General features: G+C 40.8%; 1 protein-coding gene across 2 annotated transcripts; it reads left to right on the forward strand.

Moving 5' to 3' along the window:
* The first annotated feature begins 4,028 nt into the window (after nucleotides 1-4,028).
* Nucleotides 4,029-20,216, forward strand: LOC147962451 (uncharacterized). 2 transcript variants are annotated; one of them, XM_087536489.1, is made up of 3 exons: nucleotides 4,029-4,478; nucleotides 4,679-4,757; nucleotides 19,950-20,216. In XM_087536489.1, exons 1-3 carry the CDS (start codon nucleotides 4,041-4,043, stop codon nucleotides 20,015-20,017), a joined length of 585 nt encoding a protein of 194 aa, XP_087392615.1. In that variant the 5' UTR covers nucleotides 4,029-4,040; the 3' UTR covers nucleotides 20,018-20,216. The 2 variants fall into 2 exon arrangements, with proteins under 2 accessions (XP_087392615.1, XP_087392614.1); XM_087536488.1 differs by lacking the exon at nucleotides 19,950-20,216 and adding an exon at nucleotides 15,347-15,900.
* The last annotated feature ends 5,869 nt before the right edge of the window (nucleotides 20,217-26,085 follow it).

Raw genomic sequence — 26,085 nt, forward strand, 5'->3', positions numbered from 1 at the left:
ACGCCAGCAAATGGTTTTTTTGGTAATAAATGTTTTTTGCTCATCAACACTAGGTACTTACTAAATAGATAGTCATTACAGAAGAGGCTCATGAACTCAACAAGTTGATATGAATTAAACTTCACAAAAGTTGCTCACTCAAGTACTCTAGTTACTCGATCATCAACAAATAATAAGATGAACTAGTCTTCATGAAGGAGTATGCCCAGCTATAGAAGCTTCTTTCTACCCCCCCCCCTCTCCTTCTCTTATGGAATGGTCTATGTCCATCTTTAGGTCAATCCTATGAGCCCTGAGGTGTCTCCTCTCCTCCTTTAGTTTATCCCGATCCTCGACGAGCTTATCCCTCTCGTCTCTAAGATGATTAGTCTCCTGAACGATCTGAACAGTCTCCTTGTGTAGCTATTTAATCTCCCCCTTTAGCTCATCATTTTCCCATTGCACGCTCTTGATGACGTAGTCATAAGTGTTTAAGAATTCATTGTTGGCCATGTCCACATCGCACACCAACTCATTTTTGCATCCAGAATTGGCCATGACCTACAAACACAACGCGTATATGATCAGGATAATATGCAATTTCATATCTCTCAATAAAAATTGGAATGGATAGAACTAATTAAACTAGATAGCATGTATAGAACTAATTAAACTAGATAGCAATGTATTGTATAGAACTATTGGATTGTGACTATATTTGCCACACCTAACTTGGAGCATTACTTTCGAGTGGAAATTTTCTTTGGACACTCAACTATTTTTCCACACCTAAATTGGAGCATTGCTTTCAAGTGGAAATTTTCTTTGGTGAAAAAGTAGTACACAACAGATTTTTCCCAAGGTATTTATGGATTACAACAACAACTCAAACACTTTGTTTCATAATTTAAAATGCTTCCAAAGATGATGACTTAAAAAATATATCTACCTTAATTTGATTGACAGATTGGACTTCTAGTTTCTACAGCTAGTGCTAACCGAAGATTGAAAAATATATCTACCTTAATTCTAGACAAGTACATCACATTGTCACTGCCTAGTAGTGATGAACCCTAATGATGCCAATAAAAAATTACAGTGGCAGTGACCTACAACAAAAGAGGGAGGGATGATATGCTCACCTGAGTTGGAGCCGAGGGTCGCCTATAGTCTATTCCATCACTGTCGCCTGCTACCGTCGCCGAAACCCTAGCAGATGAAAGTGGGAGGCTGAGATGCGAAACACACCTCTAATTAAAAAAAATTCCAAATGGACCAGATGAGAGTGGGAGGCTCAGATGTGTACCTCAGAACCGGAGAAGGACGGCAATCGCCGGAATCGGCCGAAATCGAAGCGGCGAGAGACGAGAGAAAATGGAACGGAACAAAGCAGCAGGGTAGAGAGAGGGAGTGGGTCGAGGGGGCCGTTGCCCCCGTTCGTTTTGACCCCCACGGGATTCTAATACTATTTGGGCTTGCCCAATAATAAAAAAGATCATCACCTAAAAAATGTCATCTCAAAACTATATATTTCATGTCTAAAACTAAAAAGGAAACAAAGTAAATTAAACAAAAGTAAACTATAATATACTATTAAAAAGATCACCACATAAAAAACTAAAAATGAAAAAATTTGAAAGTGTCAAACTACATATTTGAAGGCTCAAAACTATATATTTCAAGTCTTAAACTAAAAGGGGGGAAAGTAAATTTGAAGTCCCAAACTACATATTTTAAAAAGTGTCATTATTTCCATTTAAAATAATAGATATTTAATAAAAGTAAACTATAATATACTAAAAAAAGATCATCACATAAAAAACTAAAAAGAAAAAAATTAGATGTGTGAAACTTCATATTTGAAGGCTCAAAAACTATATATTTCAAGTCTTAAACTAAAAAGGAAAAAATAAATTGAGAGTCTCAATGTATATATTTTTAAAAAATTCATTATTTCTATTTAAAATAATAGAAATTTAATAAAAGTAAACTATAATATACTATAAAAATAATATACCAAAAAGATAGTAATATAAGAATGATGGCATTGACAAAATACCAATACTGGCGTCGGTTACAACAGCACGCCACAACTAAATATAATAGTGCTGGCGTTCCATGCTATTCCACGATAGCAATATACTATGCCTGATACAAATTGTTGATCCCATATATTTTTTACTGTACCCTGTTTCCAACCCCACCACTATGCCCCTACTAATGTCTAATGTCGTACCAAATAAGCTAATGCCATCACTATTTGAAAAAAATAGTGGTGGTGTTGGTTGTAAATGGCACGCCACTGATGAAAGTTGTGGCTAGCCCTTTTTCCAATAGTGAAGATTGATGGAGGCTGTTAGATAATGTTTATACGTAGCTACTGTGTAGACTCTGTATATTGTATTTGTACACTTCGTATACCATTATATATATGAGATAGCCACACCCGTATTTGGTGTTGTGCATTTTCCCACAAACATGACGTTTTACAGTCCTGAGAGGCCATCCAAGGGAGTCCGTTGTAGGCTCATGCCATTTCTACCCTGTCTAACTAGACCTCAAGTGGCGAAGTTACTAGCATGTCGCCATGTCCTTGCACTAGAGAAGGAACTTGGAGTCTAGACGATCGTCTTGGAGATGGACTGCAAGATGGTTGTGAGCAAGCTGAACTCTGAAGGGAAGGTCGGCTCACCCCATGGTCCGGCGGTTGAAGATGTGAAGGGCATGCTTCAAACTTCTATTAAATCCAAGATCACTTGGGTTCATTGGGAGATGAATTGTATTGCCTACATCTTAGATAATCAACATTGTCGGAATGGGTTTTGAAAAACATGGCTTAGTGTGGCCCCGAATTGTACTAGCGCCGTATGAACTCTGGCATTGCCGAGAACTCTGAATACAATGGCAACCATTCTATCTAAAAAATGATTCTTTACATGTATCTTTTGCGTTATCAATAAATCAGGTATAAAGAATTCAGTTTAAATTAGAAGCAAGGTGATTACCAACATAATTATTTTATTCCTTATCTATATCTTAATGCATGGCTATAATAAGATGATATATTTTTCATCAAATAGTTGCTAGTATTAATTTTATTTGACTAGGGAACTAAATCATGACTACTACTACCTCTGTCCTGATTTATTAGTGCTCCTTGTAGTTTGGGTCAAACTTTGACATTTGATGTAACTATTAAAAAAATAAGTTATATACTCTAAGAATATTATCGTCGAAATCCTCTTTCAAATATGAACCCAACAATATAAGTTTTGTGACATACGATTATAATTTGTTAGTCAAATATACGTCAAAGGTGGACACAAAATACGAAAGGGACCAATAAACCCGGTCGGAGGTAGTAATAGTACTCCCTCTGGAACAAATAAATGCACTATCAAATAGTAATTATATATTTGATTCTAAATATAAGAATATTACTATTAAATACTACTATAAGGATATTAAATACTAGTATACCAAAGATATACCTAAATATAAGAATATTTAATAGTAGTATAATGAAGATATTCTATAGTTAAATACTATTAACTCCGTTCCAAAATATAAGAATATTACTATAAAGTACTATTAGCTATGTTCTAATATTTAGTAATAGAGATAATATTCTTTAGTAGTGATATATCTTTATTCCTCATTAAATATAGGAATATTACTATTAAATCCTAGAATCCCAAAGATATATCTAATAGTATACCAAAGATATACAAGAATTAAATAATATTACCTCTGTTCCAAAATATAAGAATGTTACTATTAAATACTGTCACATCTATTCTTATATTTAGTAACATCGATAATACTATTTAATAGTAGTATATCATTGTTCCTAAATATAAGAATATTGCTATTAAATACCAGTATAACAAATATATATCTAATAGTATACCAAAGATATACAGAAATATAAGAATATTTAATAGAAATATACCAAAGATATGCTACTATTAAATGCTCGTATTAAATAAATTAATCTGTAGTTCAACACGCGGTCCCCACCATGGCCTGTGCCTTTTGTTTCAATTCATAAAGGGCAACACATGCTTCTGCTCCTCGCTCACATTCTTCTCATCCCACTCTGCTCGACCCACTCCGCGTGTGTGCTCGACCGATCCACCGCGATGTCTGGCTACGGCGTCAACGCCATACCCACAGCCAACCACGAGGAGCAGAGCCTGGCGGCGGCCGCCCTGCCCCCTACGGCCTTCGTATCCAAGGGGAAAGGGAAGGTGCTTGCGCAACACGTGCCTGCGCCGGTGGTTCGCAAGCGCAAGTCCGGGAGAGACCCGCAGAAAAGCCCGCCCCCATCAGCCACCAGAGAGGAGCTGGAATCCCGGGAGTCCCGGGAAGGCCCCTTGAAGGTGCTTGCGCTCCTGGCGCCAGGGGCCCCACGTACTCACGCCGTCTCCGGCAACAAGATGGTGAGCCGCGCTCACGCCCCCACCCTTCATGCAAACCCTGTCTTCGATGACAAGATGGTGAGCCGCACTCGCTTCCCCCTCTCCTACTAGTGATTTGAAGTTAACCGGTGCCTAATGATTCGAAGTTACTGACAATCTTTGATCTAGTCATTTGAATTAGTACTAGTGCTTACTGAATTACCTGATGTGTATGTGTAAGAACTACGTGGTGATTATATGTCCTTGGACTTTCTAATCGCTGGGTTTTCTTGTGGCAGATGGATGGGAAAAATGAGATGGCGCCGGTCCAGGGGGTGCCTCCCATGCGGGGGAGCATCGCGGCTTCAAGCTCAGTTGGTAAGTACTCCATACTGGTTTTTCTGTGAATATCACGCCTATTTTTTGGCATAATTAGTATAATGATAGTGGACTGAAGCTGGTCAGCTCTTTCCATGCTGGATTTTTGGCATCGTTAGTATACTGATATTGGACTGAAGCTGGTTAGCTGTTTCCATGCTAGATTTTGGCATCATTAGTATATTGATATTGGACTGAAGCATGTTAGCTCTGTCCATGCTCGGTTTTTTTTCATCATTAGTATAGTGATATATTGGACTGAAGCTGCACATGTTTTGTTTCCATTAACGTTGGTCTAGCAGTGCTACACGTCAGTAGGCCGATCATGGCCGCCATACATGCTTGATTTTAATCAAGTTCCACCCAGTTGGTTTTGTCACTAGACGCGTATACAAATGCGAGCACCGGCACTATGTTGCAGCATGGAAGACATATGAACTGTAATAAGAAACATGCAATGGCTAGAAACATCTCCGTACAATTTTTTGGTACGTTATAGGTGTCAATGAAATTAGTTAGCTTGCCAGCCATCGGATCTGACACGTGGAGCATTGGATCACACCACATGGCAGCAGAGAGAGTGGAACCCATCTTCCTCCATAGCCTCCACAAAACCTGTGTATCCCCCACCCCTCCCCATTATTGTAACAGACTATTATGTCAGTCCCTTGCAGCACCTCATGTCCATGCTCTGGCGCATACCTGATGTCGCCTGGTATCCTGCAAGCACTATTACAGCGCATCGGCGAGGAAGATTGTGATACAACCGAGGTAGTTGATGCGACCACAACCCTCACCCCTTTGTCGCATGGTTCGTGGCTTGTGGTACTGGTAATCGGCTAAAACACCCCCCGTGAGAACCTGTAGTTGCACCACTGCGAGCTATGCAGCTTTGGAAATGTTGCAACAACCCCGTGGGTGTGTGCATGGTGGAAATAGAGCGAATGGATATGGTGAAGAGAGAGTAATACAAGTGAGGGGCATCTAGCGCTAGAGCGAGCTGACTCATTTCCTCCTGAAACCAGTCCGTTGGATATAATTCCATTTTCTTTTTAGAACCTCATAAAACCGTTGCAAGATGCGAGCAAGTCCATACAAAATATAGTAGATGTAGAACACATACTCATTAACTGCAACAAATTAGTGAAAAACCACAATGTATATACGCCTGAACCGATGGATCATTGCCATGCGTCTTCCAACTCTTCCTTGGTTAGGCCCACCCACGAATCGGTCAATTCTGTCACAGATCATTGTCTTATCAACCACCAACTTGGTTCTTCCTCTCGTCTCCTCTCCCCACCCTTCGCAACATACACCCATGTTTCTCAGCAATAGACCCACTTGGAGGCCACAATGGTGGCTATGGTAGGCTAGTGAAAAGCACAATGGTGGTCAGTCTTACAACACTAAACACAACATTGCAACACGTGATAACCCCATTTTTGTAGCACACTGGTGCACCATTTTGTGGCAAAGAAAAAAATGCCAATGACCTTTCATGTTGCATCGATGCCTTGGCCTTGCAGCATTGTCAACCACCTTGTAGCAATGAAAAGTTCACTGACCACAAGCTTTGCAGCATCACGTGACTGGCTTCTAGCACTGAACGCCCGGCTAACAGCACTGCGATGAGCGATGGTCAACCTTGCAACAGTATTGGTTGGCACTGCACACCTCATCTCCATTTTTACGTACATACACATGAGTGAACTTGGAACATCAGTAACGTATCAACAATAGCAATATTGACGAGGATGAAATTTGATTCCCCAAGAATCAACATCTATTATATAATTAAAACAAGAGTCAAATAAGCCATCACGTTTGTCCATATAGATTAAATTATCTCGACCGTAAATTTTAAATATTAACGGCTGAGATTTAAGAGATGTAACATAACATAAGAATATAGTCATGTACAAACAGTTTGATATGTCACGTACAATGTCTTTGGTGAAAAGCCTTTTTATTGAAAAAACGGGAGTCCGAGAGAATCATGCATAGCTTACGTTGTTCTAGAAAAAAAAATCGGCAGCCAACTAAGGAAAGAGTCCAACATATATAGTATAATAATGGAAAAACAGTAGAAGAGGCCGGCCAAAACAGAAGAATCCTCGATGCAAAAAAAAAAACAGAAGAATCCTACCATAATACGGTCTCAGATTTCCACTTGGTGCTTCACGTTTAATCTTGACACGGGTTTCCAAGAAAAAAAATAGCTCTACCAAGATATGTACGTATATACAAGTCAAACATATAGTTGGAACAAGGAGATTGGCAAAATAGTTTTTTATATAATATAAAGTATGTATTTACATTTAAAACATGTCTACAATCGGTTGTTGACTATAATAAATCATGGATTAGCAACTGGGAAAACCCATAAATTGTATACTTTGAAGTGCCAGTAAATAATTTTTTTGGCCAACAATATTATGTACACTGTCAAAAAAATAATATTATGTACACATATGTTGCATGCATTGACACGTCATCTAATCAAGGAGGTGCAGCCGTCCAAACAAAGATCCGAACTCCTGGAAAAGAAAAAGGATAAATATGAATTCTTACATCCACCATACATGATAATGATTTGTTTCATACACATACATATATAGCACACAAGATACACCTCTGCTCGGAGAAGTACAAGAAAAAAAACAGGATGACATCATCTCTTGATTTAGGAAACTGGCAAGCATGTGGGGCTTATGCATAACAGCAGGATAATTTTCCTGAAAACAACAGCAGGATGATAAACAGAACACACACATGCGTGAGAGTTCAAAGAAATACATACACGTACAAAAGGATCACTATGACCTCTAGATTAAAAAAAATCAGCACATACACATGGGCACGTATATCGATTGTCTTCCATTCAAATAATTATAGGAGGGAGACCCTCACATCCTGATTTATAAAAGTTAAAAGATTGCACGATGAAAAGCTACTACTAATTAGCAAGGCATCTCTCCCTACAATCATTGGTGTATTTTCATTCACGTTGCACCCCACTAGCCTGGCCAAATGGATGCTTAAATTAGATTGGACGGCTAAGTGATAGTATTTTGTGAATATTCCAGGGTAATTCTATTCACGGGGAAATATATTAGGGCGTTAATTTGAAAGAATCTTAGTCACTAAGATGGGCTTTTTCAAAATAATTATTTATGGCATTAATTTAAAAGGATTTGAGTGAATGAGATGTTTTCTTTAGTAGTCTATCAAAGCTAAGCTCATGATGCATGCTTTGTAAAACAATTTAACATATAGATACTTATCTATAAAAAATACATATGTGCATAGACGCACAATATATACGGTGATACAAAAGCATAGTCCACTATACGTAATAAGAGACAACATACAAAAAAATGGAAGAAAGCTAATTAAGATCTTACAAGATTAATAAAGTTGTGAAGTATATGGTCTCTGCCTGTATGCCAAATGAGATACAACTGGCCGCATATCCAACCCAAATATGACATAGAATATTGGTTTGAACAATGGGGTAAAGAGAACTATAAGTGATAAAAAGAGTTGAGTTTGATGACTATTGACGAGCTGGCACCTACGTATTACATAGGCTAATCGAAGGCTGAAGGTAAAAAAGAAAAGGGTTGAGTAAGTCTTTTTGTTGGAATGTGGAGACGAGTAAAAATATATGAGAACTCAGAAACACACGTCTCTGCATGGATGAGTTTGCACAACCTATCCAATAACTGAATACACAAGTATTATAAAACATTATTACTATTTATAATAATAATAATAATGGAGAAACTATGTCTTAGATGAAATTAGAGTTAGTGTGTATATCAATGGTAGTTTTTTGTAAGATAATGGTATATATTTATAATTTAACTTATATTTGGATCACATTCACACACATGAATTATGCTGCTAGCACACGGTTTCCATAAATCAACCTATATCCTTCACATGCCCTTAAATAAGCTTTAGAATATACAACATTTATTTCAACACCTAATTCCATATTATGGATGCCAAAAGATATAAAAGTTTTGAGAACAAACATAAATCTAGCCGCGCAAATGCGCGGGTTACTCCGCTAGTTACTCAATAAGCGAGCAAGTGCACATCCACCCCATGAGCCATACTTTTTGAGCCCTGCCACAAACGATTATACTAGAACTAAATGTGCGTGATCACAATAGATTAAATGGCAGGGAGGGTGGACTGCATGTGTTGAATCAGGCTAGTCACGTGGTCACATGTGCCTTGTCTGACTAGCCAACAAGATAGAAGGAGGCCGGCTGGGTTCTCATTCGTGAAGCTAAGCATAACTCCAACTCCAGACACGCTCAGGGGCTACTGAAGGTGCAATACACTAGGGGTGTCCTCTAAGTGGGAAGCCCGGTAGCAAGCCTATCTCAAGGCCCAAGAGGCCAAGTGGAGGATCTGCGCATGAGACTGAATAAGGTCCACGAGAGCATCTGGGCGTGCAAGCTAACATGGCGACAGTATGAGAACTGGTGGATTCCTTGTAATCCCTAGCCCTCGTCACCTATATAAGGCAGGCCTAGGGGTTATCATTCAGATATACTCTCGTAGACTATACTCTCAGTAGCCTTATACTTCATCTTCGTTGAGAACCCCTCGCACAAGGTGCTTCACCATGAATAAAAATCAGATACAGGATGTAGGGTATTACCTCTCACTGAGGGCTCGAACCTGGATAAAACTGTTGTGCCAACTCCCTTCTATTATAAACGGCGCGTTCACCCCCCTATAATGGTACTAACAGCTTACATATCATCGCTTTAAGTTCCGACACATTTTCTCTGGGAGTTGAAAGCAACTCATGGTGTAAGTATGTGTTGCTTGAAGCACTGATTTTACTAGCACCTCCTTTCCCGCCTTCGGGATACCTTGTCCTTCCTATCCAACCACTTCACCATTTGAGTTTTCTCTATCATATTTAAAATTTGCTTCCTTTGACCTACTCACCAAGGTTGGGAGCCCCAAATAATGCTCGCTCAATGCCTTGGGATCAGTGCAAAAATATTTAAAACAACTTTGTCCTCCTATTTGCTTCCCTTCAACAGAAAGTTGAGGCTTTTTGAAGATTTGCCATTTGTCCTAAGGCCAACTCGTAGTCAAACAGGATCTATTTTTAGGTCACAAAATTGATATTTGATGCTTGAAGAAATAATACACTATCATCTGCAAACATAAGATGGGCTACATGGGGGCCAGTGCTCCCAAAATGTACACATTGATATCCTTATCTTTGATAATTCATGAGCAATGCAAAAAAATAAACAAATAGGGGGATTGTGGGTCTCCTTGTCAGATCCCTCTTGATAGTGTAAAAATGACAGAGCAACCTTGATTCAATTGGACAGAAATCCTGGTCGGGGTAACAGATGTCATAGTTATCAAGATCCAGCTATTTGAGAAACCAAGTGCCCTCATCATCAGATTGTGGAAAATCCAAATCACCCTCTTGTAGTTTAATACTCCCTCCATTTTTATATACAAGGCCACAAACTCAAATTACAGGTACCAAGGCAAAAATTAATGTGTGCTTTAGAAGCCAATTTATTTTCTCGTTTAACGGGTTAATTAATAGGGTGCATGCACATTAGAGAAAACCGAGTGGTCGTGGGAGAGGAAGTAGGTGAGTGTGTCATTATCATCCACTACATGAATGCTAGTAATTAAGTCATGGGTTACTAGTATGAAGAAACATCATTAATATTTGCCTCGATTATTGTTGGTGGCCTTGTCTGGATGCAAAATGTGTTTTTCATAGTGGCCTTGTATATAAAAATGGAGGGAGTAGCTAACATTGGATTTTTCTATTAGTTGATCTGATTGCATGCAAACACACTCATACGTGACCAATACATTGTCTGTGATAAGCCTACCGGGAATAAGATACTTTGCTCCTCCGAGATCATTATGGACAGGAGAACCTTCAAACTATTCGCTAGGCCTTTGAAGCAATATGATTGAGTGTATTCTATAAGCATATTGATCCAATTTGACGAAGTATCTCCAGTGAGTTAATTTTTAGGATTGGGACTAGAACCGTATCACCGAAGTTTACCGATGCACCAACTCCTTTAAAAAATACCCTACTACTATGCGTACATCATTTTTTTAGCAACGAGCAAAGAAATTGGTAAACATAGTCGAGAGGTTTTCTGGCCTAGCGCTTTTTTGAGTCCAGTTTAGAATGGTGCATTCTCAATTTCTTCATCCATCACATCCGCGTTCACCCTCTCCCGCATATCATTAATCACACATGGTTTTATGTCAGCTAAGATGTGGTCAGCTTCAGCAGAGCCTTTTGAAGAAAACAACTAAGCACAGAAATCAGCCGACATCTTCCCCATCTCTTTGTCAGTAGTACATCTCGTTCCATCCGCGCTGATGTTTTGTTCGTCTTCCTCGAGCCATTTCAGTCGAGCATGTTGCATATACATTATTTCTTCCCAGGCATGAACCAAATGAAGCTACGCTTCAATCTCACGGATCTCCACTAAGGATCTGGATCCCAACGCTCTCTCATTTCCATCGAAGCTGACCTTGTGCCTAGTGATGTCAGAACATACGAAACAAAACACTGAGCCACTCCAATGTTGCATATCATTGGTGATATTGTTATGCTTCCCGTACAATGCACTCTGGCCGAAATTGTTATCAAATGCACACTCCCAAGCATCCATGGGGCATCCGCCTCTCCTCAAATGTTAACGCTCTCTTCTTCCTTGTGGTAATGACCAGTTTGTCTAGCACTCTAATAATGAGTGAAGCATGGTCTGGTCCTCCATGTGAACATGTTCAATCCGTGGCGAATCAACTGGGCAGGCTTTAACAGGCTTGAGCCTGCCCTCAGCGATCCAAAAGAAAATTTTGGTGGTAAATAGTGCATGCTTCTAGTAGTATTCTAGCAAATTTTAACCTTGTTTGCACAAAAGAGCTGGGAGTTAGTGACTTTTTTTTCACATCATTAACTTTGAGCCTGCCCTTGATTTTATTACAAGATTCGCCACTGTGTTCAATGGATGTATGCTAGAACGAATGCATGAAATCATCATTGCATGGACACCTGTCCGGATGTACCTAAATGTTCTCATCATCATCCCTTTTGTTGTCCCGTCTGTACACGTAGCTACTAAAACAGAGGTTTGAAAAGCTGTTATTGGCTACGTTCTCCCTAATGTGCTCCATTTGGGTGAAACTCCTAAAGTAATCTCCTAGTTGTTGTGATTGAAAGAATACTTTGTTTTGGTATCACTGTCATAGATAAATTTTTTATCAGGATCTAGTCTCTCGAAACCTCCCTTAGCTACACAAATTTGCTTCAGTCTCTCCTCCTATCCAGTAGCTTTAGCTGATAATCCTTGTGATGCCTTTGTTGATCATCACCACCGTTCCTCGTCTAATGAACAAAAGTGCCTCGTCTGCGTTGCCTGGAGGTAGATGGGTCTTCTTTGCCCAGTCGCCTTGCACCGTTTCCCGTATAAATTTTTTTATGTCCTCATCCTTTCATGCTCCTTCCTCAGCTCCCACATCCTTTTTAGTTGCAAATCATCCCTTAGTTCACTTTCATGTCACCGATCTTGCTTGCATTGGTCCTTCCTGTGTGTATAATCATTCTAGCACCTGTGCCTAAATGGGTGGTCGGGCAACGCTGCATACCCCCTGCGAACATAGATGCACTTTCTTGACCTAGTGCTCCCAAGCTCCCACTTTCTTGACCTAGGAGCTATGTTCGAGTGATGCACTCAAGTATTCACCTAACTGGGGTGAGGAATCAACATGTGGTTCAAATCTTCCATCAGCATGTGCTAGTCAACCGCAGTCAATCCACAAGTGATGTATATTCTCAAATTGAAAATCAAGACACTCCCCTCGTCTTTCGCTGAAGAGTGGAGGAAGAAGCCTCGGACCAGTGAAACGAATATGAAAATTCTAGCTCTAACTATGAGATGGTTCCCCCCCATAAATCCATCCTTCTCGAGAGCATTCCCAAAAGTAGATAATGGTTTATAGGGGAAGATCCTTAATTATCACCCATTACTCCATCATACAAAACATTATCTTTGACAAACTAGTTTTACCATCATAATCCTTCAAAACCATCACACTAAAACCAAATTTCGACAGTTCATTATATAGAGCATGCTTTTAGACTCCGTTTTGTCGAATCTCAGGACGGAGATATTATTGCCAATGTGACTTATCTGCGCTTCCTAGTAGAGTCCCCATGCCTATTGCATAGCCTTAACAAACACGTTGATGTTTATTTGTGGAAGTGAGCACACCTTTCCAACAGCTGGCCACTTAGTAGGCCTGGGTCGGTCTAGAATCCTGATCTCAAACATGAGACCTATTAGTTCCTTTTGTGTCAAGTTCAAGGCTCCTTGTTTGGTTGAGAGATGTGCTGCCTCCTGGAAGCATTTTCGTCTGTCGGGGACTTTGAAGATTCTCGGCTTATCGATCATTGGTCGCACGCTTCAGGGACTTTGAAGATTCTCGAATTGTCAACTTACAAATCCATGCCACGCCATGCTCTCCCGTCATCGACCCGTAGATGAATAAAACCCTTACACTAGCACCACCTGTCGGTCCCCTATAGTTGCCCTTAGCATTTCCTTTCATGGTGGGCCCACCACCAGCTATTCCTCTCGGTCCTTCCCTTGGTACTTTTTCTGCGGTGGAGCCTTTGTGCTTCATTTGGCTTTCTACAATGGTGGCTGTATCCAACTCATAATTCTCCTCTTTCTATAGGAAGCTAGTGTACAAGTTTCATTCGAAAGAAGTCTTGTCACATGTAAAGACATCACTAAGAGTGTGATACATATAGGTGCATACTTCGCGGATGATGGAAATTTCAGCTGATATGAACAGCTCCAGGCGAGCACACAAACAAATCATCGACCATAAACGATTCATTTCGAAAGAAACTAAGTTGCAAAAAGAGAGACACAACATTATCTTCTTTATGGAAAACACTTCTATATTTAAATGTTGCTTTGCTCTTTGATTATTAATAGGAATCTTTTTACTAATATAATAAGTGTAAATCTTTATAGATATGGAATGCATTTTGTTCAGTAGGTTTTACTGAATCATACTCCCTCCGTTCCTAAATATATATGTCTCTTTACAGATTCCAATGCCGACAACATACAGAGCAAAATGAGTGAATCTATACTATAAAATATGTCTATATAGATCCGTAAGTAGTCTTTCTTGAAATCTCTAAAAAGACTTATATTTAGGAAGGGAGGGACCATCGGTTTTTGGTATGTTGAAATTAGAAGAAGTTCATGCGCCTTCAAGGCATGTCACGGTTTGTTGTTCCACCTCAAACAGGGACATACTACATGGTTATTCTCCCTGCATATGGCCCCTCTTTGCATGCTCTTCTTCTCTCTCTCTCTTTCTCTCTCCATTGTATATTCCATAATTGCTGACACTACTCCATAATGCCTAATTGGTGAAGCTCGAGAAACACCTAGCAGTGATGGGTTCAACACGCGTAAGTAGTCTATACTTAGTGGAGAACTAACAAACCACTTAGATGAATGCGTCCGCCAGTGGTGGTCAAATCAGATAAGAAATTCGGCCCATGACCACCAAATCTGACACCTGCCAATAATGTGTAGTCTCAAGTACTCGAACCTTCTTCTCCTCAATATATTGCACCGCCTGATGTTTGGAGAAGCCATAGAGTTGGGGATCCGAATAGAGGAAACACTGGTGGGGAGTTTCTTTAAAAATAGGAGCCGAGAATCCGGACGGAGAAGGCCTCGACCCTACTGCACCATCGGCCCATGAGCACTGACCCGCATATATGGTGCAAGGACTGAGGAAGAAGTGAACACAATCATCACCTTGGTGGCATAGGGAGTTGGACCTGGGTTTTCCTACTCTCAAACAAACTCAATGAACTCTTGGAGGCAGCACCCATGCGAGATTCTGTAGAGATGACAACATTTTGAGGAGGTGTTGGGCCCGATCAGGGTTTCTTCCTCAAATGGTTTTTTTTGGGGAAGAGGGGGAAGGGTATGACATGATGAGCGATTAACAAGGGAAGTGTGTGTTTCTGTGGAGGATAAATCATGAAGACAAGTGTGCTAGTAGCTAGAGCAGAGACAAATGATAGCAGGAACGAATAATGATCTTACCTGTGGGGCTACTAGTTTTAAGTTGTGATCTAAACGACAGGGTAATGATTTAGTCACTATCGTGATGTGACTTGGGATTGTAAGTGGTGGATTGTATATGACTAACAAGTAGCATGCTTAGCCTCAATATTGTCCTCTATCACTGGTAACAATGTATCATTGGTGGACCACATATTGGGCCCGCCACTACTACTTTTTTTCAAACAAATTGATTTTTAGTTGTCGTCAGATTCACGACAATCCCGCCATCCATTACTACTAAGTAGCACTACTGATGGGTTCTGTGACCCACCACTATTGATCAATAACTAGAGGATAACTATAGCATAGTGCACATCCGTTTCTTTGAGATTTTGTTAGTGTTTTCCTGTTCACGGAGACATATCAATTAACCCTAACAAGTGTTCTCTTTAGGTGTGGTTGAGAGTGAAAACGCGGGGAGCTTGAAAGCAGGGAAAATGGCACCTAGAGGGGTCCAGGTCACCATGATGAACAACCACAACATTGATTTGAATGAGCTGCCGACTAAACATGAGCAGCTCGAGCAGGAGCAACCGCCCGAGGAGCAGGAGTAGCCACGTGTGGCACAACATGAGCTTTAATATTCACAACGGCTGGAGGCTGCTCAAATCTGCATCTATGAGCAAAAATGACTCTTCGCCAAAAGCATAGCCCTGTCGGAAATTATCAAAACTATCCCTATCCAGAGGATAATGGGAAGGCTTGTTTGGAACTTTTAAATTTCTCGCTTCCTACTTTTTCGCTATTGACTAACATTATTGCTAAACTTGAGGGAGGGAGTCGGTATACTGCCTCATGATCACCCTATCCACTTGAAATGGCTTTCTTATTCATTTCCCATGATGGTTTTGCTATCTGGATTGTTTCAACAAGAATATATTCATATGGTAAAGCTTTGTGAAACATGAGCAATGGAGCTAGGTCTCAGTTCATGTGAAAAGACAGTAAGTCAAGAAGTGTGTTAGCTCATGAGATAATATATTTTTGAAGTTTCTCATCATGTGTGTTGACACAATGGGTAGTATGAGAGAAGTTTGGCATGCATGTTTGGGTTTGAAACGAGCTGTCTAATTGGACCTTCATACGGCCGAAAAAGGGAGAAAACATGGCTAATAGGATGCACAAATGATATGGAAGGTACTTGTTGGATGGAAGTTAACTATAGCTATGCAACCACACAAAATGTTTGTTGACCCGCGTCGTTACGTATCGACATTGACTTCATGTGCAAACTAGATTGTGACTAAATTATGGCATATGTATGTAATAACTTGGCATCTTACCAAGCAAAAAACACCACAAAAAACACTATTTACTTCTCTTCGATGCATATTCTAGTGGAAGGGTAGTCATAACCATATGGGGATATTTTCCACAATAGAATGTATAATGTTCTAGTGAGGCGTGGTGTCAATGGATAGGATAATAGGCGAACATGGAAACATCCAACATTGTGTTGGACTTGCAACTAGTTGTATAGTGAGATAATATGGAAACGGAGGAGGCTTATAGGGCAACACGAGAACACCCAACATGTTGCTCTACTTACTTCCTATTGCTACCAAGAGACTGAAACTAGAGAAAGGTTAATCATAACACATGGACAAGATCTCTCATACAAGTTGAAAATGGAATGATTCTTGTATGAAAATGCTAACGAAGTATGAGTGTGCATAACATACCATCTCCTCCCTTTCTTGTTGTATTTTCCTTCACCAACCCCATAGTACCCTCATCGACACTATTAATTCAATATGCTTCTCATCTAAGTTAGAATTGTGATTGGGAGATAGTTGGATCATTATCTACGTAGACTTCTTCAAGGGGCAATAATGGAGGTGTCTTATCTATTATAGCCACATTCCGGATAGGAATAAAAAAGTAGACATAACCTGATAATTTGTTCAGATTTGAATCTAGGATTCAACATACATCAACTATCCTACATGTAAATCAAATCCTCATCCTACATCGGCATTGTGCTTTAGTTGGACTACCACTTTATGGACAAGCCGCGTGGTCCATGTGGTTTATGTCGCGAAGGATAGAGGACAATGAGCAAAGAGTTGTCGATGATTGGTCATTGAAGTTATTTCTCAAGAAATTTCCTTCCCAACATGGTTCATTTAATTTACTTATTATTTTATATCGGTTCTATGCTCTAATTTGTAACCTTCTTCACACAATTTGGGTCTAGCTGTCGGTGGGCATGAGTTCATTACTTATGTTAACTACTATTGTTGTGTCCACTTGTTCGCCAAGACACTATAAAGTTAAATTATATCCTCCTATATATATATTAATATAGTTGGCGGTGATGTAATCATTAACCATGTATATTACTCACATTTGTCAAATAGGAGGCCAAGCTGGAACTGTCTGGTGCATTATTTAAGGTCAAATATGGTTTATTGCCTATTCTAAACCCGATGTGTATTACATAATGGCATGTGCCTGCGGGGAGGAACGAGTCACTCTTTTGTGTCAAGGGGAGACGACATGCCTAATAATTGACAACAAAAAATTAACCGCCTAATCAAAAGCCCAACCCAAGAAAGTGAATATGTGCCATTGTAATTGTACCACACTAAGTCATCGGTATTTCATAATGGAATGTTCCCGATATCGTGACTTGTGATGGTGATAAGCCCAAATAATCGCCATTGTGAAATTAAATTCCTCCCTTGAGTTCAACTTATATCCGTAAAGATGTGCCACTACAATCCACCTCATGACTATCTTGGAGTCCTTAATATAATCAAGTGTGCCCCATATGTTAAGTTGATAATCACATATACTAATGGGGGGGAGATAGGTCACACTTTTTGCCATGGAGACATGATATTCCGTACTAATTGACCCTAAGAAGCTAATCGCCTCCATAATTACCATCAAGACCCCTTCCTGGTTCTCCTATAACTGGATTCCGCAAAACCACGAGAATCCTTAGAATGGGATTACAACTTAGCACCTTTTGTTTTCACATAGTAAGAATAGTTGCTCCTTGGAGAGCACCGTACGATGAAAGTTGTAACCCGTGTTTCGGAGGGAGTTATTGTCTCAAAACTTTGTTCTCAACTATTCTGATTCCAGCAAACAGAGTCCATTGGGTCAAAGCTGTAGCGCATGCCTTGTAGTTTTGAAGTGGGGCGAGACAACTTTAGCTAGGAACCTATTTTCCTTCTGACCAGCTCCCTAAAAACAATGTTCGACTTCATGTGTAGTCGGTGTAGATGTGTCACTGCAATTGCACCACTAGGATATCACCAAGTCCTATGTATTACATGACAACATATGCCGCCATACGATGACTTGATAAATTAAATGCATTTCACAAAGCTTTTATGTTCCAATTATAGTGACTCACATGTCAGCCTCCCTAACGGGAAACAAAATCACTCTCACTTTGGCAACCTGATTATTTGATCAATTCAGAATAGGAGTCTTGGAGACACCCATGTCAATAATGTGAAATTATGGGAAATCTTATTATGTGCATCAACATGAGCCAAAACTCGTGGCTTAAGAGATAAGTGTACAATCTTCCAATGGTTATGCCCCCTACTAAATTCATGATGTTAACCAGTTCCCAAAAGTTTAAGTTGAGAAACAAGTTTGGGCAACATATTTCGAGACACCTGTCATGCCTAGTATTGTCTGAAGCCTAGGTAAGCTTAATCATGGGCAACATTGGCCCGGTTCTTAACTCAACTCCTACTTGATTGATACCATATTGAATGGCAAGTACATAATCAATTTACTTTAGTGGGTGAACATTGTTGGCTAGTATATTTCAAAACTCAGGTCACATGCATCTTTTAGGGGCATATATTTCATCGTGATGGAAACATTTTTTCTATAGACTAAATTCCAATGGAAAATTTTAATTAATTTAGTAGCAATTTTGTATGGCAAGGATATATGGCAAATGAAAAGGAGGGCTCAAATGCTACTTGTTGGCACAACCAAGTAAAGTTGTCTTTTTCCTCCCATGTTGATCCTCCGTGGTTTGACATTGGGAATTACACAGAGAACAAGTTATCTTTACACACTGACTAGAGCTACCAGACCATGGATGTTCCGCCGTGAACGTCCATATGGTGCAATGAGTGATAGCGGCGTATATAGAACATATAGTAGACACCCAAACTATGTGATTAAATGTGCTATTTTTCCTACTATGACAAAATAGTATTTTTAAGAGAAAATTATGTAAGAGTTTTTTATCTTTGTATGTAAAAGCATTATTTGCCTTTGCTTGGTATTCACACAGTTTGATTTATGGCAAAAATGGAAAATCATGGGACAATAATTGTTGATATTCTTTGTGGGAAGGCGAGATGTTTTCACTTTTCAGATCACGCAAACTATCATTTTCTTATAGGGGTGACATACGGTGTTCTAAATCTGCATTTGTGATTCGTTGTCCATTTAAATTTGGTTTCTTCCATAGATTATGTTGGTTTGTTGCTGTATTTGTCTCAGCACTAATGTATACTGATGTTAGCTAAGTCCAATCAAAAGCTGATGTTTCTATAATGTTATACAAATTAGTAATCTATGTACTGACCAAAGTCAAGTTACAGAAGCCCAAACTATGTGAAATACACATCATGCAGTACACATGTTCATCTTAGTGTTATGTTATACTTGGATCCCAGATAACAAATGTTATCAATTATTACTATCTTTTGCAGCTTGTTTCTACCTGTTCATCGTAGAATTATCTTATGTAGTCTCCCAAGGTTCATGCAACTTGGATTTTCATACTTTCGTAGTACTAGTGTTCACTAGGTCTAGGTGCCACTCTGTAGAAGCTGGGGATACAGATGGAGAAAGTAGTCATGGTTTTTTTTCAAAAACTTTGTTCATATCTATAACATGTTTATTAATTTATAGTGTATAGTGTTGTGAAACCTAGAGTGTTCTCTCTCATTTAACATTGAGCTACGCTTGCAAGGAAAAACCTTCATTTGACATCAAACTATGCATGCAGGACAAACATTCCGTGCATCGGTGCCACCACGCCGCGAACCTTGGGAGCTTGAACCTGGATGGGTGTGAACTTATGATTGATGTCAAGGTTAGGGATCAGTCATGGATTGAGAATAAAGGGGACTTTGCGAACTATTATTAATAATATGGATGAAACATTGCCTTGTAGAGAGAATAAGAGATTTCGAGAGATATTTATAAATGGATGCATACTTGCAATATCAGTAAAAAATATGATGCTAACATTTTATTTTCATTGTTGTTCGCATTAAACTTCACGTGCTGGCTCCATTATTCACAGCCTCCAGCATGAAAATGTTATTTCGTTCGGGTAAATGTTGTGTGTCGTTGCTCCTGTAGTTTTGCGGTTTGAATCTGCTTGAAACTTGTGAGTTGGATTTTGCGAAGATGCAATGCAAATTTGGGATGCAGGGAAGATAGCACGCATGCAAATGCAAGATGCAAGACGTTGTAGGCACATGTCCAGGTTTATTAAGAGAATCTACAACCGGACGCCTCATATCCGCCCCAAACGCCAAGGCGGGCTGTCCGGTCGGTACAAGGACGCACCCAACTGGACCTGCCAAATCCACCCCAAACGTCTAGACTGACGTGCACTCCCCATATCCGACACATATCTGGAACGGATATGAGGAAGCCCAGAGGCGCCAGGTAGGATCCGGATAACTACGGCCCACCCGGCCCCACATAAATTGGACCCTATCGTCACTCCGAGCGAAATCCTAGCCACATTCGAATCCACTCTACTCCTCTCCAGGCCACTCCCCTCCACCCACAAGCCCCATTTGCGGATCTCCCACCATCTTAGGCATGACGGGCAGTGGATCCCGGTCCAACACCTCTCGGTCCGTTGAACCGGAGATCGTCCCACGCGGACCCGAGGAGGATATGGTTGACTGCCTTGCGATTCTCCACTACCGGAAGAGTCCGCCCGGCAGCGCTCAAAATTCATCTAGCAGGAATCCATTGCGTCTGCCCATATGGCACATGGATCATGCCCCAGGGCATTCGCCGCTGCCTCCCTAGCAGCGGTGCAGTCTGTCTAGCATCCGAATGCCGTGGAGGATGCGCAACCACTTTGTTGGCGCACCGAGACAGAGGTGCACAACTGCTTAACGTCTAATACAAATATGGTGTGGCGCATCCACCGTGTTAGGCAATGGGCACTGGAACCCGCGGCAGCCCTTGTTCCAGATGCCCGCGCGGCGGACTCGCACTCTTCAGCGCCTCGTATCGTGCCTGACAGCCCTTGGCGCCAAAATCTTGTTGTGTTCGACGTGGACGGCTCCACCATGATGGATCAATCATCGACCTCACATCCACCGATGACAGGCAGGGCACGGGCTCCAACGAGAAAGAGTAGGCCATGGGAGACGGCGCCAACTCGAGTTTCTTTAGCCAGATCGTGTCCCATGTCCTACTCTACCTCACCGGAGACTGACCCTCCACTTCGACAGGCTCAGACAGTCATCGGACATGGGCAGGGCCGGAACAACAAGGGCAGCCGCTCGCGTAAATTTAGACTACAACCGTCAACCCGGGGTGAGCGCGGCATGAGTTAATCGCTGAAGAAGTTGGGCCCTTCTGTCGTCCGGTGGTCGTGCAGTTGCCGACGCAGTCGTCCATGACCACCAGATCGACGCCGCCACCACTACAAGTCTAGGCGTCTCTATAGTGGCTGATTTCATTTAGTGTATTTTCTTTGTATTATGATGATTACATACTGTGTTATGTATTGTTGCGTATTTTCTTTGTATTGTGACGATTGTATACTGTACAATGTATTGTGGCATGTTTTTTGTGGTCTATTTTTGAAAATAAAAGTATAAATAGCTAAAAGTGGTGTGAAGAATAGATTTATACCCGCCACTACAAAACAATTGCCAGTACTGGTTACAAATTTTTGCCTACCATTAATAGTAATGTCCACCACTACTACAAGAGCCACGTCCATGGCTGTTTGTAACGCCCTCCACTGTTATAGTCATTTGTCGCAGGTGGAGCGTCCGGCACTGATGCCATGTTACCAGTGGCGGGCGCCTCTGAGAGCCAAACCCATCATTGCTGGGCTTTTGACGCCCGCCACTGCTAGGCATTCCTACAATAGTGTGCAGTTGTGTATCTCGTAGAACATATGCAACTATCCTCCCAACAAAGAGTTTCGTCCTACCATGAAGTTATAGTCGCGTTGAAGACATTCCTTTATACTCGGAAGTGACGTTGCAGTTGCATATCAAGTAGGAGATATTTAACTGCCCTAATGACAAAACACTTTTATTCCCTAAGTTACAGCCGCGTTGAAGACATGCATTAGTGAAACGACACCACCTGTAGTTGCGTGTTTATAGTTACACATGCAACTAGCTCCACAATAATAAAACTTTGAATTTTATTTTTTAATGAATTTTAAATAAAGGAAAAAAGAAAAGATGAAGATAAAAACAAAAATAGAGCAAACAAACAATAGGAAAAACCCTAAAAAAGGGCAAAAACAAAGAAAGGAAAAACCTGTTTGATGTTTCTAGAAGCTTCATAAAACCAATAGAAAGAGTCCCACATGGGCCGGCCCATTCACACATGTAAACAGAGGCGGGAGAGGCGTATGTTGACTAGCTCACAGTTGGAGAATCCTATTCCGCGCACAGGTCGCTACGTAGCAACCTAGTGCGTAGCCCCTCGTGTTTGTGGTCCTCTTCGGGTCGGTCCATTCCGGGTTCTTCCACATAACTGTTTTTGGGAAGGCTCTAGACCTTTTTTTTCTATTTTTATTGTTTTTCTTCTAGTTTTTTATTTCTTTTCTATTTTCTATTTTACTTTTTATTTATTTTTTTATTTTCCTTTTACGTGTTGCAAACATATTTCAAATTTGCAAACAATTATTGAAATCAAGAACATTTTTGGAATTGACATGCATATTTCTGAAGTAATGAACACTTTCTAATTCATCAATATATTTTGAATTCACAAAATCACAAAAAAAAATTGCGGGCGTTTTTAAAAAATCCTGAACACTCTTGTCCAATGGATGAAATTTTTAGAATGGATCAACATTTCTATGAATTGACATGATTTTTTCCAAATGGTGAACATTTTTTGAATCGATGGCCATTTTTTGATTCAGTGAATATTTTTTACATGAATGAACATTTTTTTACATTCATAGTAAAAAAAATTGTGAACAATTAGAAAACTTGTTGAATATTCGTTTGAATTCAGATAATTTGCTTAAAATTCACAAACATTTTTGCAATATGAGACCATTTTTGAAAATCATAGACATATTTAATACACTATTTTTTAATGATTTCGGGAACATTTTCCAATGTTCAGTTTTCTTGAAATTTAGAACTTTTTGAAATCCTGAATTATTTTAATGATGAAAAATAAAAAATAAAAAACAAAAGCTAAAAAAGCATTAAAAAACAAAAGGAAAAAATCAATCGGGGCTCCCCGGCGTGCTCAAGTTCCGGCCGAATAGGAGCGTGCGGGAGGGGAGGACTTTGCGTGCTGGGTCATTGGCTATCATGTCACGCGCGGTATAGGAGGTCCCCTCATTGTTTAGTCAAAGCTAGTTTATCTCTTGTAGAGCAAGTATAAGAAGGTACAGTCAGCAGGCTGTAAGGATTAAACTATTATATCTTTGCCGAGGTGGATGAGAGAGAAGAGGAGAGAGAAGGAAAGCAGGTTGTAGATTAACAGCCGGCTATAGCACGGACTCCAAGAAACATTGTGAGAGTGTAAGGTGGGCCATGCATTTATAAAGTAGTACTAGTTAGCAACTAGCAATTATACATGTTAGTTATTAGGTTGACTATATGTGAGGTGGCAACATCATATAGCTGGCTATTGGCTATACTATTAACCATGCTAGTAGTGGGGCACCACATGTGGCTTTTACAATCCCTAGATATTGCTTGTATCTCAACATCCGTCCTGATTAATTAAATAAAGTGGTGATACCCCTCAAAAGAAAATAGCTACGGTTAGCACAAAATTTACTACAAATTAATAATGTGATGAAAGACTTAGACGTGACATAGTTTTTTTATGGACCCTGATAAGTGTTACACCTCAGAAGACGACCACATGACAACTCCGACTATTTTTTATGGCAAGTTTATTTACACGAGGATGGCAAATTTAATTGACAAGCATGAAAACTTCCGTGCTTTGTTTTATTTTGATAGAAACTTATCGAAGAAAATATTTTTTGATAGAAACTTATCGTGTGTAATTGACAAGCACGAGGATGGCAAATTTACACGGGGATGGCAAATTTAATTGACAAGCATGAAGACTATTTTTTATGGCAAGTTTATCGTGACAAGAATTGCCATCCAAAAACGTCAGACCCAAAGTGTCAGGCACCTCACGTGTAAGACTTATCATTTGGATACTTTATATCTAAAATATTATTCACCAAAACCATAGCTGAGACATTTGCCCCAATGAAGGCGGGGTTGATGAAAAGTCGAACCCCTTGCCAACCTAGTCAAAAGGTGTACACAGTCTCCCTGGCACCTCTAGGGAAATAGCCCTCATACGAACGGTATCCAGCTGCGTCAGCGCCGGCCCATGTATGCCTTGTCTCCTGTGAACTTAGGGCTATGGGAGCGTGGTGGATCTCAGCCCTTGCCGGCGGGAGGGCTTTGTTTTTTTATGTTTTTTTCAAATTTTCATAGGGTTAGTGTTCTGCTTAGAGATGAGGCGGTGGTGGCTCTCGGAAGATGGAATAAGATTCTTCCCGCCTAGCATCCCATTTTGGTGGTGCATCTAGCGTAGTTGGAGGGCACGTGAAAGTTTGTCTACGGGGATCTCGTGGGAGTCGGTCGGCGTATGTCCTGGGTGGATCCACATGAATCCGATCTTTGTTCCTGTGTCGACAAGTTGGATATTCCGGTCTACACATCTTTTCAACAGCAGCGGTTGCTGTTTTGGTGGGTTGATCCTATAAGGGTTTAGCACGATGACTTTCCGACTGTTTATTGTAGAAGTTTTTCCTAGCATCAATGAAGGAGGGGCGATGATGATGGCGGACCTTTGGCTGGATTCAGTTTTGTAATCATCCTTAAATGGTTTACTAACCTAAATATAATTTTTATTAGTTCTGATATTCATTGTACTATCGTGATTGATAATGATGAATAGATTAGAAAGTTTTCCCTAGAAAAAAAAGACATTTGCCTCAATATGGGTGACGTCTTAAATCATGTGTGGACATGCAGCCACGCGAGGCCGTTATCATCACCGCTCGTTCCGATGTGATTCGTGCTACTCTAATACATTGATGTCATATAATGTTTTCTGGCATGCATGCATGCACCAACTGGTATAGTTCTTGTATTGCCTCTGCGCCCCCAGTAAATGGCCGACATGGCAGCCTCACGCATTGAACGATGGGTGCATTGACTAGAATTGATTACACGGCAGTGCCAACGGCTAGCAGCACGACGGCTCCTCTCGGCCTTTTAGACGCCCAGCTTGCTTGCTTGCTTTGGCTGTTCATTCTAATTTGTTCTCCTTCCCCATCCCTTACGGTCTTGCCAAAATTCCAAAGCATGTGTTCGTCCATGTTCCAGAGTAGTTCAACACCACCTCCATCGCACTACATGGCCAACCAGATGCCTCCACTACCTCTCATCCGTTGCCTCGAATATAGTTGACGCATCTCCAACAGCCGCGCCAAAAGGCGCACGCGGTAAATTGGATTTTTAGCGTGCGTGGGATGTTTTCACGCGCTCCAGCAGGGGCGGAAAACTAGCGCGTGCCGGAAACGATTGCGCGCGTGGAAAAAAGCGACAGCTCGCACGCTACTTTTGGCGCACCTCTTCCGGCACGCCTATAAATTGCGGCCCTCGCCCCGCGGCTATCCACACTGCCACACGCGCCTCCCCCGCTTCCTCGTAGCATCCTTTGCTTCCTCGCCGCTCCAGCGCCCCGCTACCGACGCGCCACCATGCCGCCGCGCCGCCGAGGAGCGTCGGGCTACCTCGACGTCCGCCAGCACCCCAACGGCAGGCACCACTACTAGAAAAAGGGCCATTTGTCCCGGTTCATAAGGCCCATCTGTCCTGGTTGGGGAACCAGGACTAGAGGGTCGTTACTAATGCCCTAGG

This window comes from Triticum urartu, chromosome 7A, assembly GCF_056163025.1.
Source record: "Triticum urartu cultivar PI428250 chromosome 7A, HENAU_Tu73, whole genome shotgun sequence".
Taxonomy (NCBI): Eukaryota; Viridiplantae; Streptophyta; class Magnoliopsida; order Poales; family Poaceae; genus Triticum; species Triticum urartu.

Bases quoted from the DNA above. Each gene is read 5' to 3' on its own strand.
- LOC147962451 (XM_087536488.1), top strand. From the start codon at position 4,041: ATGCTTCTGCTCCTCGCTCACATTCTTCTCATCCCACTCTGCTCGACC. The intron at 4,479-4,678 runs GTGAGCCGCACT...TTCTTGTGGCAG, and splicing joins CTGTCTTCGATGACAAGATG to ATGGATGGGAAAAATGAGAT. The intron at 4,758-15,346 runs GTAAGTACTCCA...TGTTCTCTTTAG, and splicing joins CGCGGCTTCAAGCTCAGTTG to GTGTGGTTGAGAGTGAAAAC.